This window comes from Urocampus carinirostris, chromosome 13 (genome assembly GCF_059441175.1).
Source record: "Urocampus carinirostris isolate Australia breed hairy pipefish chromosome 13, RoL_Ucar_1.0, whole genome shotgun sequence".
NCBI classification, from domain to species: Eukaryota; Metazoa; Chordata; class Actinopteri; order Syngnathiformes; family Syngnathidae; genus Urocampus; species Urocampus carinirostris.
The window spans coordinates 2,837,842-2,853,363 of NC_142361.1; the positions used below are offsets into that span (position 1 = coordinate 2,837,842).

At 39.1% G+C, this 15,522-nt stretch overlaps 1 protein-coding gene across 1 annotated transcript in view; it reads right to left on the reverse strand.

The window, feature by feature from the left end:
* anapc1 (anaphase promoting complex subunit 1) overlaps positions 1–15,522 on the reverse strand; it is a 105,811-nt gene that overhangs the window by 68,751 nt on the left and 21,538 nt on the right. The window contains exons 19-22 of the mRNA XM_088350915.1: positions 14,405–14,536; positions 14,215–14,289; positions 8,709–8,828; positions 8,452–8,612 (exon numbers count right to left, since the gene is read on the reverse strand). Of these exons, the coding sequence (XP_088207041.1) occupies positions 8,452–8,612; positions 8,709–8,828; positions 14,215–14,289; positions 14,405–14,536 (488 nt within the window). The remainder of the gene's footprint in view (positions 1–8,451; positions 8,613–8,708; positions 8,829–14,214; positions 14,290–14,404; positions 14,537–15,522) is intronic.

Genomic DNA, 15,522 nt, shown 5'->3' on the forward strand with positions numbered 1-15,522 from the left:
TTTTGTCTAAATTATAACTATAATCTTATCCTCCTTGTTTTATCACCTTATCTTCTCTGTTCCTTTATCCTCTTGTTTTTTTACCTCACTGTGAATGTGTGAAACTGGAGTGTCATGCCCAATTTCGTTGTCACAATATGTTAACCCATTTTGTAACAATGACAATAAAGGTATATTCTATTCTATTCTATTTTAGATTTATTTAAATACATGATTGCATGTGTACCTTGGAGTGCGTGTCAAGTCTTGTTCAGGGTTCCCCCAGGATTTTCCATTCAAAATTGAGAATTTAAGACCTTTTCAAGACCACATCCAATGAAATTTATGACCAATCTCACACCTATTTTGGCTTACGTTAATAAAATAAAAGATGTCAGTATAACTAAGAAAAACTGCATAGGATAGGGCAGCAGTCGGCAACCCGCGGCTCCGGAGCCTCATGCGGCTCTTTCATCCTTATAATGCGGATCTGATTGGCTTGGGAAAATAAATTACTAAAAAAAAATGTTTTGTATTTAATTGAAGTGTGTTTTATTTGTGTTAGTTTTTATATTATTTTAGTTCTAAATTTGAAGATTATCGTGATCTTGAAATATTAAAATATTTATTAAATTATTTGATAGGGGCGGCAGTAGCTCAGGAGGTAGAGCGATCGTTTTAGGATTAAGGGATCCCAGTTCGAATCCCGGCTTGTCCGTGTTACATGTCGAAGTGTCCTTGGGTAAGACATTGAACCCCCAATTACCCCCAATAAGCAGGTTAGCGCCTTACATGGCTGCACAGATCACGGCCGCTATTGGGAAATGTGAAGCACAATGTAAAGCGCTTTGGGAAGTCATTGACTTGAAAAGCGCTAAATAAATGCAGATTATTTCATTTCATATTATTTTTTCGTCGCTCAAAACAGACGTCACACTGCGGAAGCTGGTATACCCGCTGGATCGCCGTCTATTTTGAGCGACTTTCAACCCCGGCAAAGCCAATGGAGAAATGTAAGAAAAGAAAAATATCTCAAGAAAATAGAACATTCAATGATGCCTGGGCAGATTCATTTGCATTTACCTCGGGCGAGAGTGGCCTACCAGTATGCCTAATTTGTGGAGAAAAACTGGCTAACAATAAACGGTCAAATGTCGCAAGACATTTTAACAATACACACAGAGCCTTTGCTGAAAAATTTCCAGAGGGAGAAGAGAGGAAAAAAGCTGTTTCGGAACTGATGCAGAAGGCTGACCGGACGAAAAATTAATTCAAGAAGTGGGTGAAGTCTGCAAATTCAACTACGTAAGTGACTTCGTACAGCCCCGATTTGCAGAAGCTGTGCGCAGAAGTTCAGGAGCAGAAGTCCCATTAACCAGGTAAAATAAATATTTATGCAGATATTTTGCAAATATTTAATTTTCATTGTTTAGTGACATAGTGCTTTTTCCCCCAATTTATTTTATTTATTCAGGTCAAGGATCCGCTGCATACTTTGAAAGCCCATGGCGATTGAAGGATGACGGCTCACGGATTTTTCCCTTTTTTTTGCTGCATGCACAATTTAAATTCAGCTTTTTAATTTATTTGAAAGAGACATTCAGACATTATTATTTTTTCAAGAATTCAAAATGTGTTCATTACATTGGTAAAATTTTATTTTCTCCGTAGCACTTCATAAGACATAAACACACTATAGTTGTTTATACAAAGTGTAAAGGTAAGAAAAAGCAATATATACAGTGTTATCTTCATTTTAGATAAGATAAATGGATATAAGGATGACGCCTCATGGCATTTTTCTGCTTTCGTTTGCTACATGGACAATTTAAATTCAGCTTTTTAATTTATTTGAAAGAGACATTCTTTGTTATTATTTTTCAGGAATTCAAAATGTTCAAAATGTGTTCATTAAATGAATAAAATGTAATTTTCTCTGTAGCACGTGGATTTCATAAGAAACATGCTGCGGTAAAGTAGTAGAAGTTTTTTTTTTCATTTTAGATGTGCGGCTCCCAGTGTTTTCTTTTATGTGGAAACCGGGTTCAAATGGCTCTTTCGGTGTCAAAGGTTGCAGACCGCTGGGATAGGGACAAGTAACAATTCCTATCCCAAAGTTACAGTACTCAGACAAAAACATCGGGTTAGTGACTACAGTATAGGTAAATCTCCAACGTGACGCTGCATTTTCGAAAACTCTGAAATCTGGATTTTCCAACTAACACATTGCAGTAATCAGTTAGAGATGGATAAAGTCGGAGAAAATTAAATGTATTTTACGACACAACGTTCCATACTTTTGTTAAAGCTAAAAACTGGATAACAAGTCAAATATTACACAGGCAGGGACAAATGTAAGACTAGTAAACAAAATTTAAAACCTTTTCAAGGCTTTCATTTGCAGTTATCAAATGTAAGACTTTTTCAAGTTTTTAAGACCCTGTGAGAACACCGTTGTTACATACAACGTTTCACCACATTAATATCAATGACAATAAAGGCAATTATGTTCTATTTAGAATGTGAATGTTTACCTCTACGTAGAAGGGTGTGAATAATTTGGCATTCACATATCAGTTTTTTATATGTACAGTCTCTATTCACATGGCGGCGCGCATGGATGCTGCGGCTAGTTGCTCTCCAGCTAATCTTCTATTTATTGCCGTTCTCTTGTCTTTTTTGCTTTCACTTTTGGACACATGTGTGGCCAAAAATACTTACAGTAGGGACGAACTTATTCGGTTGGGTGGGCGTCTAAATTTCGACTTTTCAGGCACTTTTTACACCGCCTATGATATACCGAGCGAACTTCAAAGATCCGGCATCCTTGTGGACAGCTATTCCTCCCAATAAACGACGACAACGGCGCCGTAAAGAGAGAAAACAGAAGCGTGGTTGCCGAGCAGGTAGATGTGTGAAGCGTGCGAAGTCTAAGGAGCAAGAAGGACGCGAGGATGTAACTAATTCCACCATTCATTCCTCGCCGGACAACCGACGCTTTACACTCAGCGCTCACAAACGGCCCCAACAGCGGCATCTTTTGAAGATCTCTACAAAGACTACAAAGACTTCAGCTAAGACAAATGATTCAGCAAAGCTCAAATTTGGTCTTTTAAATATTAGATCGCTTGCTCCTAAAAAGCTTTACTTGTTGATAACATTATTCGTGATTATAACCTTAACTGTATGGGTCTTTGTGAAACTTGGTTACGCCCGGATGAGTATTTAGCGCTAAATTATGCTTCACACCCTCACTACGCGAGTAGCCATGTAGCACGCACATTGAAAAAGGGTGGCGGTGTCGCGCTCATTTCTGAAAAATCGCTCAAATTTAATCCTCGTACCTCTAATAATTACAAGGCGTTTGAGGCTCTTGTGATGCGGTCCACTCTATTGTCAATTTATGTAATAACTATCTATCGCGCACCTGGGCCATACACAACTTTCTTAGACGAATTTGCTGAACTTTTGTCTGAACTAGTAACCTATGCAGACAAAATTATAATTATGGGGGACTTTAACATTCATATGAACTCGCCACTCAGTTCACTTACTATTGCGTTTAGGTCTCTAATTGATGCATTTGGTTTTAATCAACTGGTTGATTTGCCAACCCATAAAAATGGAAACACGCTAGACTTGATTCTGACTCGAGGAGTTTTAACCTCAAACATTATGGTGTTACCATGTACTACCGTTATCTCGGATCATTATTTAGTTACATTTGAGGTGCTAGCTAAATGTAGTGTTAAAAAAGCTGAAGGATTTAGCGGACGCAATATAAGCACTGGCACAGTTTCTGAGCTCTTTGAACTCCTTCCTGGAGCAGTTGCGTCCTTTCCTTCATACAATGGCTCGATTGACTCACTCATGAATGAGTTCAATACCACCGTGACTAGTGTCCTGGATTCAATAGCAACCATAAAGCTAAAATCACGTCCTAAAAGACGCACGCCTTGGTTTACTGATGAAACTAGAATCCTTAAACAAGAATGCAGGAAATTGGAAAGAAAATGGCGCGCTACCAAGGTTGAGGTTTTCCATCAAACCTGGTGTGACAGCTTGTTAAAGTATAAAGCGGCCCTTGCCTCTGCAAAATCGGCCTACCTTTCGAAGGTGATTGCGTCTCAAAAGAACAATCCCAAAGCCCTTTTTGACACTGTAGCATTGCTTACAAGGCAAAAAACTATCGCAGATAGTTCGACGCACTCTGCCCATGACTTAATGGTCTACTTTACTAAGAAGATTCAATGCATACAGGAAGAAATTGCTAAAGAAATTATTAATACCACACTTGTTAAAGGGCTGAAATCTACAGATGCACGACAGGGTGGCTGTCCTGGGAAATTGTCCGGTTTTAGTGAACTGTCACTTGATAATCTCAAACAGGTGGTGAATGCGGCCAAACCGACAACTTGCCAGTTCGACCCGCTCCCAGGTTCACTTATTAAAAGTCTTTTTGCCGTCCTTGGACCTTCAGTTCTAAATATTATAAACATATCACTCTCCTCTTGTGTAGTTCCAGCAGCTTTTAAGTCCGCCGTTATTAAACCCACACTGAAACGACCCAACCTTGATCCAGAAATCTTAAATAATTATAGACCTGTGTCAAACCTACCTTTCCTCTCTAAAGTACTTGAAAAAGTAGTGGCACAGCAGCTGAATGATTTCATATCCGAGAATAACCTTTTTGAATCCATGCAATCAGGATTCAGGGCTAACCACTCTACTGAGACAGCTCTGATCAAGGTAACAAATGATCTCCTACTAGCAATGGATTCTGGCGCTTCATCACTTTTGCTGCTGCTGAATCTTAGTGCTGCTTTTGACACAGTGCACCACAATTTCCTACTAGAATGGTTGGAAAAATGGATTGGTCTCTCAGGAACCGTCCTCTCGTGGTTCAGATCCTACCTCTCAGATAGGACGCACTGTGTTAAATATGGTGAAATGACATCTGAGCCCTTTAATGTTACCTGCGGTGTTCCACAGGGTTCAGTGCTTGGCCCCCTTCTTTTCAGCATTTACATGTTTCCATTAGGTGATATTATTTGCAAGTACAATATCAGCTTCCACTGCTACGCAGACGACACTCAACTATATCTTCCGTTGGAGGAATCTCCCACACTAAACTGTGGAAATTTGGAGGCCTGCCTCATTGAGATAAAAGAGTGGATGTCACTCAATTTCTTGCTTCTTAACTCTGAAAAGACCGAAATGTTAGTCATTGGTCCATCTAAATGCCGTGACTTATTCTCAAAAATTGCTGTGAACATTGACAAATGTCACATCACACAGAGTGACTCAGTTAAAAATTTAGGTGTCATATTTGACCCTGATCTATCCTTTGAAATGCATGTAAAGAAAATTACTAGAACCGCTTTCTTCCATCTTCGTAACATTGCTAAAATCCGTTCAATACTGTCTCAGTCGGATGCGGAAATTATAATTCATGCATTTGTTACCTCCCGTCTCGGTTACTGTAATGCACTACTCTCTGGTCTTCCGAAGTCTAGAATCAAGTCTCTTCAGCTGGTACAAAATGCCGCAGCGAGGCTTTTAACTAGGACAAAAAAGTACGATCACATAACACCGATTTTGGCTAACCTGCATTGGCTCCCAGTTAGCCTTAGATGTGATTTCAAGGTTCTCTTAGTATTATACAAAATCATACATGGACTTGCTCCCTCTTATCTTTCAGATCTGATCTGCCCCTATGTCCCGGTCCGAAGCGTACGATCTGAGAGTGCCGGTCTTCTGGTGATCCCAAGAGCAAAGAAGTGTTCTGCTGGTTTCGAGAGCGTTCTCCATCCGGGCACCGGTGTTGTGGAATGCTCTTCCCCCTGAGATCCGATATGCAACCTCAGTGGAAATGTTTAAATCTAAACTTAAAACTCACTTCTACTCCATAGCATATGAATAACCTACTCTTCTCGTCGGCTGAAAAATAGTCTGTGTAATATAGTGTAATAATCTGTGAAGCCCTTTGAGACTCTTCGTGATTTAGGGCTATACAAATAAAAATGACTTGACTTGACTATTATTAATCTCATTGGAATTGCACAGGTAACAGGTCAATTGTTTAATGAATGAAATAATTAAATTATTTACCTAAATTTTATGTCACAAAAACCTTGCCTTCGATCAGCAATCTTAAAAAAACTTTTAATTCCCCACTATGCCTCGGGTTTGGGTTAAAATGTTACCTGCATTCCTGCTGAACAAGACCAGTTCTTGCATTGCAAAGACTGGTTTGCAATTAAGCCTCTTCAGCACGATTAAAAAAAAAAAGAAAAAAAAAACCTCAAAGGTTAAGTGAGAAACATGATTGTTGACAATGACAGCGAAAAGTATTCTTCAAATTAATTGTCGCTGGTTTTGCACACGGGAACGTCAAAAACAAAACGACAGTCACATTTTTTGACTTTGCAACTGTTCAAGTGAAAAAAACAATGGAGGTGTACGCTTTTGAATTTTGTGTTTGAAGAGCTTTTTCCACCCAAGCACTGCTACACATTGATTGTGAAAGTCACCATGTAAAGGTGACAGCATCTAAATACTAATCAGCTTGAGATGAACACCTCAATGTGAAGTGCCTGAATACTCCTTCGAAGAAATAAGCACAGAAATAAATGAACAGCCTCCTCAATGCAGATTAGGGATAGGTGATTTTGTCCCAAAATAAAATGTGAATAATATTTTATTCATTTGCATTTCTTTAAAAATATATTTTCTAAAACTGAAAGGAAAAAAATATATATACCTTTGATTTTGTTAGAGCAAATATTTACCATAAATAACTATTATGGGGCGGTAGTAGCTCAGAAGGTAGAGCGATCGTTTTAGGATTAAGGGATCCCAGTTCGAATCCCGGCTTGTCCGTGTTACATGTCGAAGTGTCCTTGGGTAAGACATTGAACCCCCAATTACCCCCAATAAGCAGGTTAGCGCCTTACATGGCTGCACACATCACGGCCGCTATTGGGAAATGTGAAGCACAATGTAAAGCGCTTTGGGAAGTCACTGACTTGAAAAGCGCTATATAAATGCAGATCATTTCATTTCACTATTAAACGTAGCAGCCTCTTCACGTGACCATATTCCACTTCAGCAGTGGAAACGTTGTTTACGGATGAAACAGATGGAAAATGTCACTTAGCAATACCAACTATGAAGAGAGAAGAGGCAGAGCACCCCTGGCCTCAAATCAAAAGCATGTTTCCCTTAAAAAAGATGCGAACCACCAGCTACAATATGCAATGTCTCCTATGTTCAAGTTCACGGACTGGCTTGTTGTTTTGCTTGCTACTCGTTTATTTGATTTATATTATTTTTCATATTATTGTTTATTAAAGCACTTAAATTTACGTTGATAATTTTAACCTACTGTACTTTTAAATTAAATATATTTTTTGTTGATAGCATGGACGTTGATCATTTGATGATCTGATTGTTTAAAAAAATAAAAAAAATAAAATACAACGTTGCTACAGTTACTCAGTACTTAAGTCATTTTTTTACCAAGTACTTTACTTTTACTCAAGTATTTGGATGATTACTTTTACTTCTACTTGAGTAATATTATTCTGAAGTAACTGTACTTTTAAGTAAAAATTTTGGCTACTCTACCCACATCTGATGTTTAACAACAAAGAACAACTGAAACAGTGATGGCGGCACAGCGTATGAATTTCTACTCATGGAAATATTCTCACTACCGTATATATACTCGCAGATAAGCAGAGTATAAATGAGGCAAACTTAAGTATGCAGTCACAGAATTGAAAAATTGAGTGTGCTGAATTTTGATAATTTTATTTGTAAAATTATCCTTGCAATACACCATGTCTAGATTAAAAAGAAAAAAAATGAAAATCTTGAACCAGTAATTTCAAGCTAAAAGTGATAAAGGCTGCTGAAGAAATATGCAACCTGGAAGCAGCAAGAAAGTTTGGTGTAGATTAAAACAATGGCAGAAAATAGAAAAGGATAAATCACTGGAAATGGCGCTTAAGGCTAAATGCAACAGGGGATCAAAACATGGAGAGTAGCCCAAAACGGAGGAGACCTCTCCAGATTGTACAACCCTAGAAATATAAAAAAGGTTCACTGATTCCACATGTCCGTGTACCTGTTTTCATCTATTTATCGTAGTATGTGGCTATTGTCAAGCACTTCTAAGGGGTAGGTTTATATTTGATGTAGGGTTATCTGGGCGTATATACAGTAATTTGTAACAAGATAGTTACTTTTAGAGAAATGTGTTTTTTGTTGTCATTACTCATGAGGGGTCACTGGATTCCTTTTTATTTGAAGAAACTAGTAACTAATTACAGGTTTTTAGTAACACGGATGAGGGCCCTGAATAAAGTCCCAAAAATTAAACTTGCTTTATTTAATTGTTTTTTGAGCCTTTTCTTATTTTAAAAAAACATGGTACCCAAAGGAACAAAGATACATAATAGCAGTTACCTGGCAAGCTGCTGCAGAAGACACACTAAAGATGAAGCCCTCTCTCTGTTCAGCTCGTTGAGCAGTAGCTCTTGGTAGACGAGGTGGAGTACATAGAAAAGGGCTGGAATGTGAGGGAAGAGTGGCGCTGTATTGTCCAAGGTGCTAGTGGCTTGTGATGACTGTAAAACAAACCCAGGACACAGAAAGGCTATAAAACATTTCAGGAACTTGTCTAGACTTGAATGTGCATTTGAACGATTGATTTGGTCACAAACCAAAGAGGGGTTAACGTCCGGAATGACACTCTCATTATAGCCACTACTGTCAGTTGATCTGTTGGCAAAATGAAAATCCATCTGATGATGGTAACGACTTCCCAGCAAGTATTCCCAGTCCTATGCAAGAAGAAGGTGCACAAACATAGTTTTGATTAACTGCAGGTGATTAGATAGATACTTTATTCATCCCCGCAGGGAAATTCACATTTCCAGGAGCATCCCTGAGCTGAGAACAATACAATAATAAAGCAAAAAGAATACAATATACAAATACCCAATGTGACGTGCAAATGCCCACTGTAGCGTGTTATATAGAATATCTAAATAGTGCTACACAGAATACATATTGCAATAAAATTCGGTAATATGCAATGTAGGGGGTGTGGTTTAATGTGGGATTTTACTCTGCCGGGTAGAGTTAAAGAGCCTTATGGCATGAGGAAGAAAAGATCTCTTCAGACTGTCCGTAGTACAAGACAGTGACAGCAGTTTGTCGCTGAAACTGCTCTTCTGTCTGGAGATAATGCTGTGTAGTGGATGCGATGGATTGTCCACGATTGACTGCAGCTTTTTCAGTGCCCGTCTCTCAGCTACTGTTGTCAGGCTGTCCAGCTCTGTGCCCACAGCAGAGCTCGCTTTCCTCGCCAGTTTATCGAGACGAGAGGCATCCTTCTTGACGCTGCCTCCCCAACACGCTGCTGCATAGAAGAGGGCGCTTGCCACAACTGTCTCATGGAATATTTTCAGGAGCTTTTTGCAGATGTTGAAGGAGGCCAGCCTTCTGAGGAAGTAAAGTCAGCTTTGGCCTTTCCTACATAGAGCTTCTGTGTTGGCAGTCCAGTCCAGTTTGTTGTCCAGCTGCACACCCAGGTATTTGTAGGTCTGGACAAATTCTACACATTCTCCTTTGATGGTTACAGGAACCGGGTGAGTTCTAGTTCTCCTGAAGTCCACCACCATCTCCCTGGTCTTGGTGGTGTTCAGGTGCAGGTGGTTTGCGTCGCTCCATCGGACAAAGTCCTGAATCAATTTCCTGTACTCCTCCTCCTGCCCATTTCTGATACATCCCACGATTGCAGTGTCATCGGCAAACTTTTGCACAAGGCATGACTCAGAGTTGTACTTAAAGTCCGATGTATACAGAGTGAATAGGAACGGAGAGAGCACGGTCCCCTGCGGAGATCCGGTGCTGCTAACCACAGTGTCCGATGTACAGCCCCCCTGTTTCACATACTGGGGTCTGCCTGTCAGGTAGTCCGTAATCCATTCTACAAGGTGTTAGCTAACTCCCATCTCTGTCAGTTTCCTACTCAGTGGCAGAGGCTGTATGGTATTGAAGGCACTGGAGAAGTCCAAAAATGTAATCCTCACAGCCCCCTTAGCCCTATCTAGGTGAGAGAGGGATCGATGTACTTCTCCTGGTAAGCAAATTGCAGAGGGTCAATGGCGTGACGGACTTGTAGCCTCAGGTGGTGGTGATTATTATTATTATTATTATTATTATTCAGCATAAAGTATCTATCTATCTATCTATCTATCTCTATCTATTTTCCGGATTATAATGCGCACCTAAAAACCCCCAATTTGGCCAGAAACTTGACAGTGCGCATATATACCCTGCAGAATACGGCAGACAAGATAGGAAATGCATACAGTAATTATAGCTGTGCGTTGCAATGCAAGGCTTTACAGCAATAACGTATTTGAACAAGAAATTGTGCAATGATTAAAGAAATCGATAAATATTGTTGACCTTATTTTGCATAACTTTGTATGCTACGGGAATCGAACCAGAGTAGTAGCAGTGAGGGCCAGGACTTTAGTGCTAGACCACCAATGGTACAAATGACTTTCAACGAGGCATTACACTTTGATGCAATGTTTATACTCACAGCGCAAATAAAACATATTTGCATAGTACATTCTGATAGGTTAGGCAATCTCTCCACTTCTGCACCAACAAATTTTAAAGAATGGAGAAAAAAAAGGCTCAACAAAACACTGTATAAGCTCTTTTATGCATGCACACATATTAAACTAAAAGGTTATTGACACCACAGGTGAAGAAGTGGAGAGAGTGTTTAACTGGTCAAAATGAATTATGCAAATAAGTGTTGTGGCACGCTGAATAAAAATGATTTGATAGTTGGATAAGGTCTAATGTCATTCTTTTGTCATTTGAACAAATGGTAGTCGAATGGTAATGTGTCAGCGGTCTCGAAGACACAACTGATTCCCGTTGAGTGTAATTTTTTGCGATTCAGGTCAATGGCATAAATCAATGCATTCTATTGACATGTACCTGTAAACATGAGGCTACAATAGTACACCAAATAAAGTCTACTTGTGTACAACTAATCGTGATCGGGAAAATTGTAGTGTTTAGCTACATTGTGCTGCCTCCGGTGTTTGTGACGGTCCATATGTCGAAATAAACTCATATAGATTACGGTCGCTTTTTTGTTTCAATCACACCAATCAATATTCCTTGATAAACACATTACACTTACTAGGATTGTGACAATCGTTCTGTTGGAAGCGCAGCTCTGAGAAGCATAGTTCACCAGAAGGAGTCAGATTTTGAACGGTAATCGGATTTAGGCACAACACGGGCTCCCCACCAATTGAAACCCGGTTCCCTTTGAGACGCTATTTTTCTCTTGTGATTGGTCAAAATGCATTTTGGGGGAAATTTTGTTCTGGTGAATTTGTTGAGTTTAAAAAGGTTAAAAATGTTTTGTTTTTCCTTTGTAGATATATAAATATTGTATTGATGTGGCGGCACGGCAGCTGAGTGGTTAGCGCATCCATGACTGTCTGAGGTCATAGGTTCAAATCCAGCTACCAACCTTCCTGGGCGGAGTTTGTATGTTCTCCCCGTGCTTACGGGATTCTTTGTTTGTATGTGTTTGTCTTGCTGTCGGTCACCACTCTCAAGGGATATGACCAGGGTAGATAGATATATAGACTCAAGTTTCCTCCCATATTCCAAAAACACGCATGTCAGGTTAATTGGCCGGTGCAAACTGTCCCTAGGTGTGAATGAGTGATTTAGTTTTCCGTCCCTTTGTGCCCTGCGACTCGCTGGCAAGCAGTTGAGGGTGTCCACTGCCCACTGATAACTGGGATGGGCTTCTGCACCCCCGCGACCCTACTGAAGATGAGCAGTGCAGATAAAGGATGGATGTAATTTACGTTTCTTGAGTTATTTAGTGTTAACGTTTTAAAAAAATGTTCTTTTATTTCCCTCCTTTTCATCTATCTATCTATCTATTTATCTACCTTGGTTATATCCCTCAAGAGGGGTGACCGACAGCAAGACAAACACATACAATAACAAAGTAAATAAAATTTTAAAAAAAATAAAAATAAAATAAAAAAAAGGAAAAAAAATAGCAAAAAAAACACACAAAATTTTTTGGACCAAGGCCAACCCAAATGCCCAAACACCCAAACAAGTTAGGCACCTCAACACCTAAATTGGTCATGCTTTCGTCCTTCCAGATGCAACGGGACACAAGAAAGCGGCCATGTCACTCGGGTCAGGGTGACACAACACAATCTTCTGTTGGGCCCGACAGCCTTGACTGGTTTACCCCTGCCGCATCATACAAGTGCCCTGCCCATCCCTCAGAACACGTCTAAACATCCCACTATCCTTTTAAAACACCTCTCCACTTATTCCTATCACCAACAAGAGCTCTAGCTTCCACTAGATTTAGACCTCTTTCTTGCAGTGCACTCATAACACCATCCACGTCAATCGCAACCTTCCTCTTGGTCTCCTTCCATTTACTTTTTAAGTAATTCATAATAACAATAATGGGGAATTTATGGATTTAACAACAAAAACAACCTGAAGAGCCATTTGGGGCCGAAAGAGCAGGTTTTTTTTAGTAAGCCAAGCAGAAAAAGACCCGAGTTGGTATTCCCATCGCTAAAACGGGCCATTCAAGTTCGATTATATTTATTAAACTCACATTATATTGTTCATTGTCCCGAGGTGTGAATGAGTGAGTGAGTGAGTGGTCTATCCCTGTGTGCCCTGTGACTGGCTGCAACCAGCTCTGGGTGTCCTCTGCCCACATTTTAAAGACAGCTGGGATGGGCTCTGGCTCCCCCACTGAGGATAAGCGGTGCAGATAAAGGATAATGGATGGATGCATCAAAAGCAGAAAAACTAGTTAAATTTTGATAAATTTCAATGATATTGAGTGCAATAAATCTTTCAATCTAGAGACTGCTGATCTTTTTATTTTTGTTTTACTTGTTTTAATACTTTATTATAGGATCTGTGTCTAAATTGTTTTAACAAAAATTGTAATTATTATTTGCATATTATAATTTATTTATATTTTATTCATATTTTGTTTTGCATTTTTAGAGATTTTCAGTTATTTTTTTACTTTAAATCTGTTCAATGTATAAAAAACTATAATTGTTTTGTATTGCACCATTTTTTGTAGATCAGTGAATACTTTATATTGTATGTGTTTTGCAGGGATCCCCTGCAAAAAATGAGATTACAAAAACTAAATAATTTGGTGATTATTTTATCATTATTGATAATATATCATTAAAAAAAAACAAAAATCTAAGTAGCCGTTTGGGAGCCGAAAAAGCCGTCTCTTTTCAGGGAGCTGAGGCAAAAAAGTTTTGGATGTGACGAGTAGGGGGCGGTGACGCTTCACATAACAACACCATAATGACAAGCCACTAGAGTAGGCATTCAGGGTAATTTCCACGCACTTTTTTTCTTAATTTATTGTGTGGTCTATATAGTCAGACTGCTAAGAAACATGGCAGTAGCAAAAATTTCAAGCATTTCAAAGACGTCAACCAAAATTAATTCATTTTCCTGACCTTGAAAACACAATAAAATTCAAGCATTTTCAAGGATTTCAAGAATCCGTACGAACCCTGAAGACAAAAAGAAAGAAATGGAATACAAAAAAGTCAAAGCGTGGAATGAAATTGAACGTAGTTAGGAATCATTTTAATTATAAAAAGTGTGCATTATCCATCACTGACAGAAGCCAAACAGTACCTCAAAGCTTTGGCACTAAATGCAAATATTTATTAGAGACTAATTATATTTTTGTTTTGATTTCTACATTTTAATTGAAGTGTAGTTTGGTGTATGCGTATAAAGGGTGTTTCAAATCAGAGTAAACACTCCCTACAAGATAAATTGGAACTAAAAACTTTAGTGTAAACCCTGCTTGTAAGCTCAAGAACACGTTTTCTAGTTTAATGTGACGCATTTAACTAAAATGCACAAAAAGGGAGAACTAAAATAACCACCCTGCACTCCCAGCCTCCATCTGATTTTACAGCTATGTTTTGCGTTCAGTGAAAAAAAAGCAAATGAAACACAAATCTTAACTGTATTAGACAGAACCCCTTACTGTTTTAACTTTTTTTGTCATGAGAATTTCAAAGACAATCATTAAATTGAGTTTGGAAAAACCCCTGGATAAGTACAGTTTGTTATTTTTTTCACCTCATCAGAGCCTCCGTCACAAGGCCGAGCTTTCTTTGCCGCAATTACGGGTGAGAGTGGCACTTCAAAATGCATCTGGAAGAGAAGAGGATGTGAGGGTCAATATTTCAAGTCAGAATTAATTGTGAGTCAATACTTCAGTTCAAAATTAGCTGTTCTTGTTTTAATTAGGAGAAAAAAGAAAAATCACGTTTCGTGTCCAGGTCAGGCGCTCAGTGTTATAGCCCATCATCTTCAATAAACACGTGACAAAGAGGGTCCACTCTCTGTGAGAGTTGGTGCCGCCCGGAGCATTGTAGATGGTGTACCATTTAAGCAAAACCTAAAGCAAAAACAATTTCCAAATTTTCAAAATGTGAATGAAAGTAATTACATTTGATAGTAAACAATTATTTTTAGGAGTTGCCATTTCCAAGTATATAATGATGTCAAAGCCAAAAGAAAGGTGAAACTGCAAATATTAAATACAAATATAAGAAAATTGTTTTTTTCTTTCAATAAGTGTTCACGGCAGATAAATATATTTTAGTGCTTCAAAGGTTAGTAGAAAGAAAGCCATGCAGAGAGTGTTAAGTCTATGTTGTACTGTTTACAAATAGAGAAGCCAAATATTTAGGTAGGTTTGGTACTTATAATTTGAAAGAACCCAATAAAGTAATCCCTCGCTTCATCAAAGATTACTATTCCCTGTTTCGATACTTTGCGGATTTTCATTATGCATTGTGTTCTGCAGAAGACACCCCACAGCAAATGCTATCACAGGGGCAGCTCCCTGAAGGCTGTTTTGTGTGTGTGTTGGGTGGGCCTGACTGTGTGCGTGACTGTGATTGGCTGGTGAATGCTGTGAGTCAAAGAGCAAGACAGGCGCACAAGTCAATAGGTTCACCAAAAACTAACTGCAAAGTATTTTGGGGCCTCGGTACATTGAAGAGGAATTCATTAAATAAATGTAACTCTGAGGAAAGTCAAGAGCGCAAACAAATGCTGATAACCACCTGGTGCTCTGTGGATTGTTATCGGGTCCGGGAGGAGACTGAGGTGGCATCGGGAAAGTAAGCAGAAGCGGTGCTACAGCTAGGGCCTACTGGGGCTATGCTACGTAACATCTCTTACAAGCCACCCGAGCCTGTATCTTAGCAGCACCAGAGCCATTACCCATAAAACTGATGACATGGAGCTGCAACTCGTGAAAAATCCTGTATTTTAATCATTAAGGAGGCCAGGATCAACATCCATGCTAGCGTGCAGCAAGCTTGCTTGTCACTGCATAACTTTTCTACATAGGAAAGAGAAGCCCTACGATTTTTC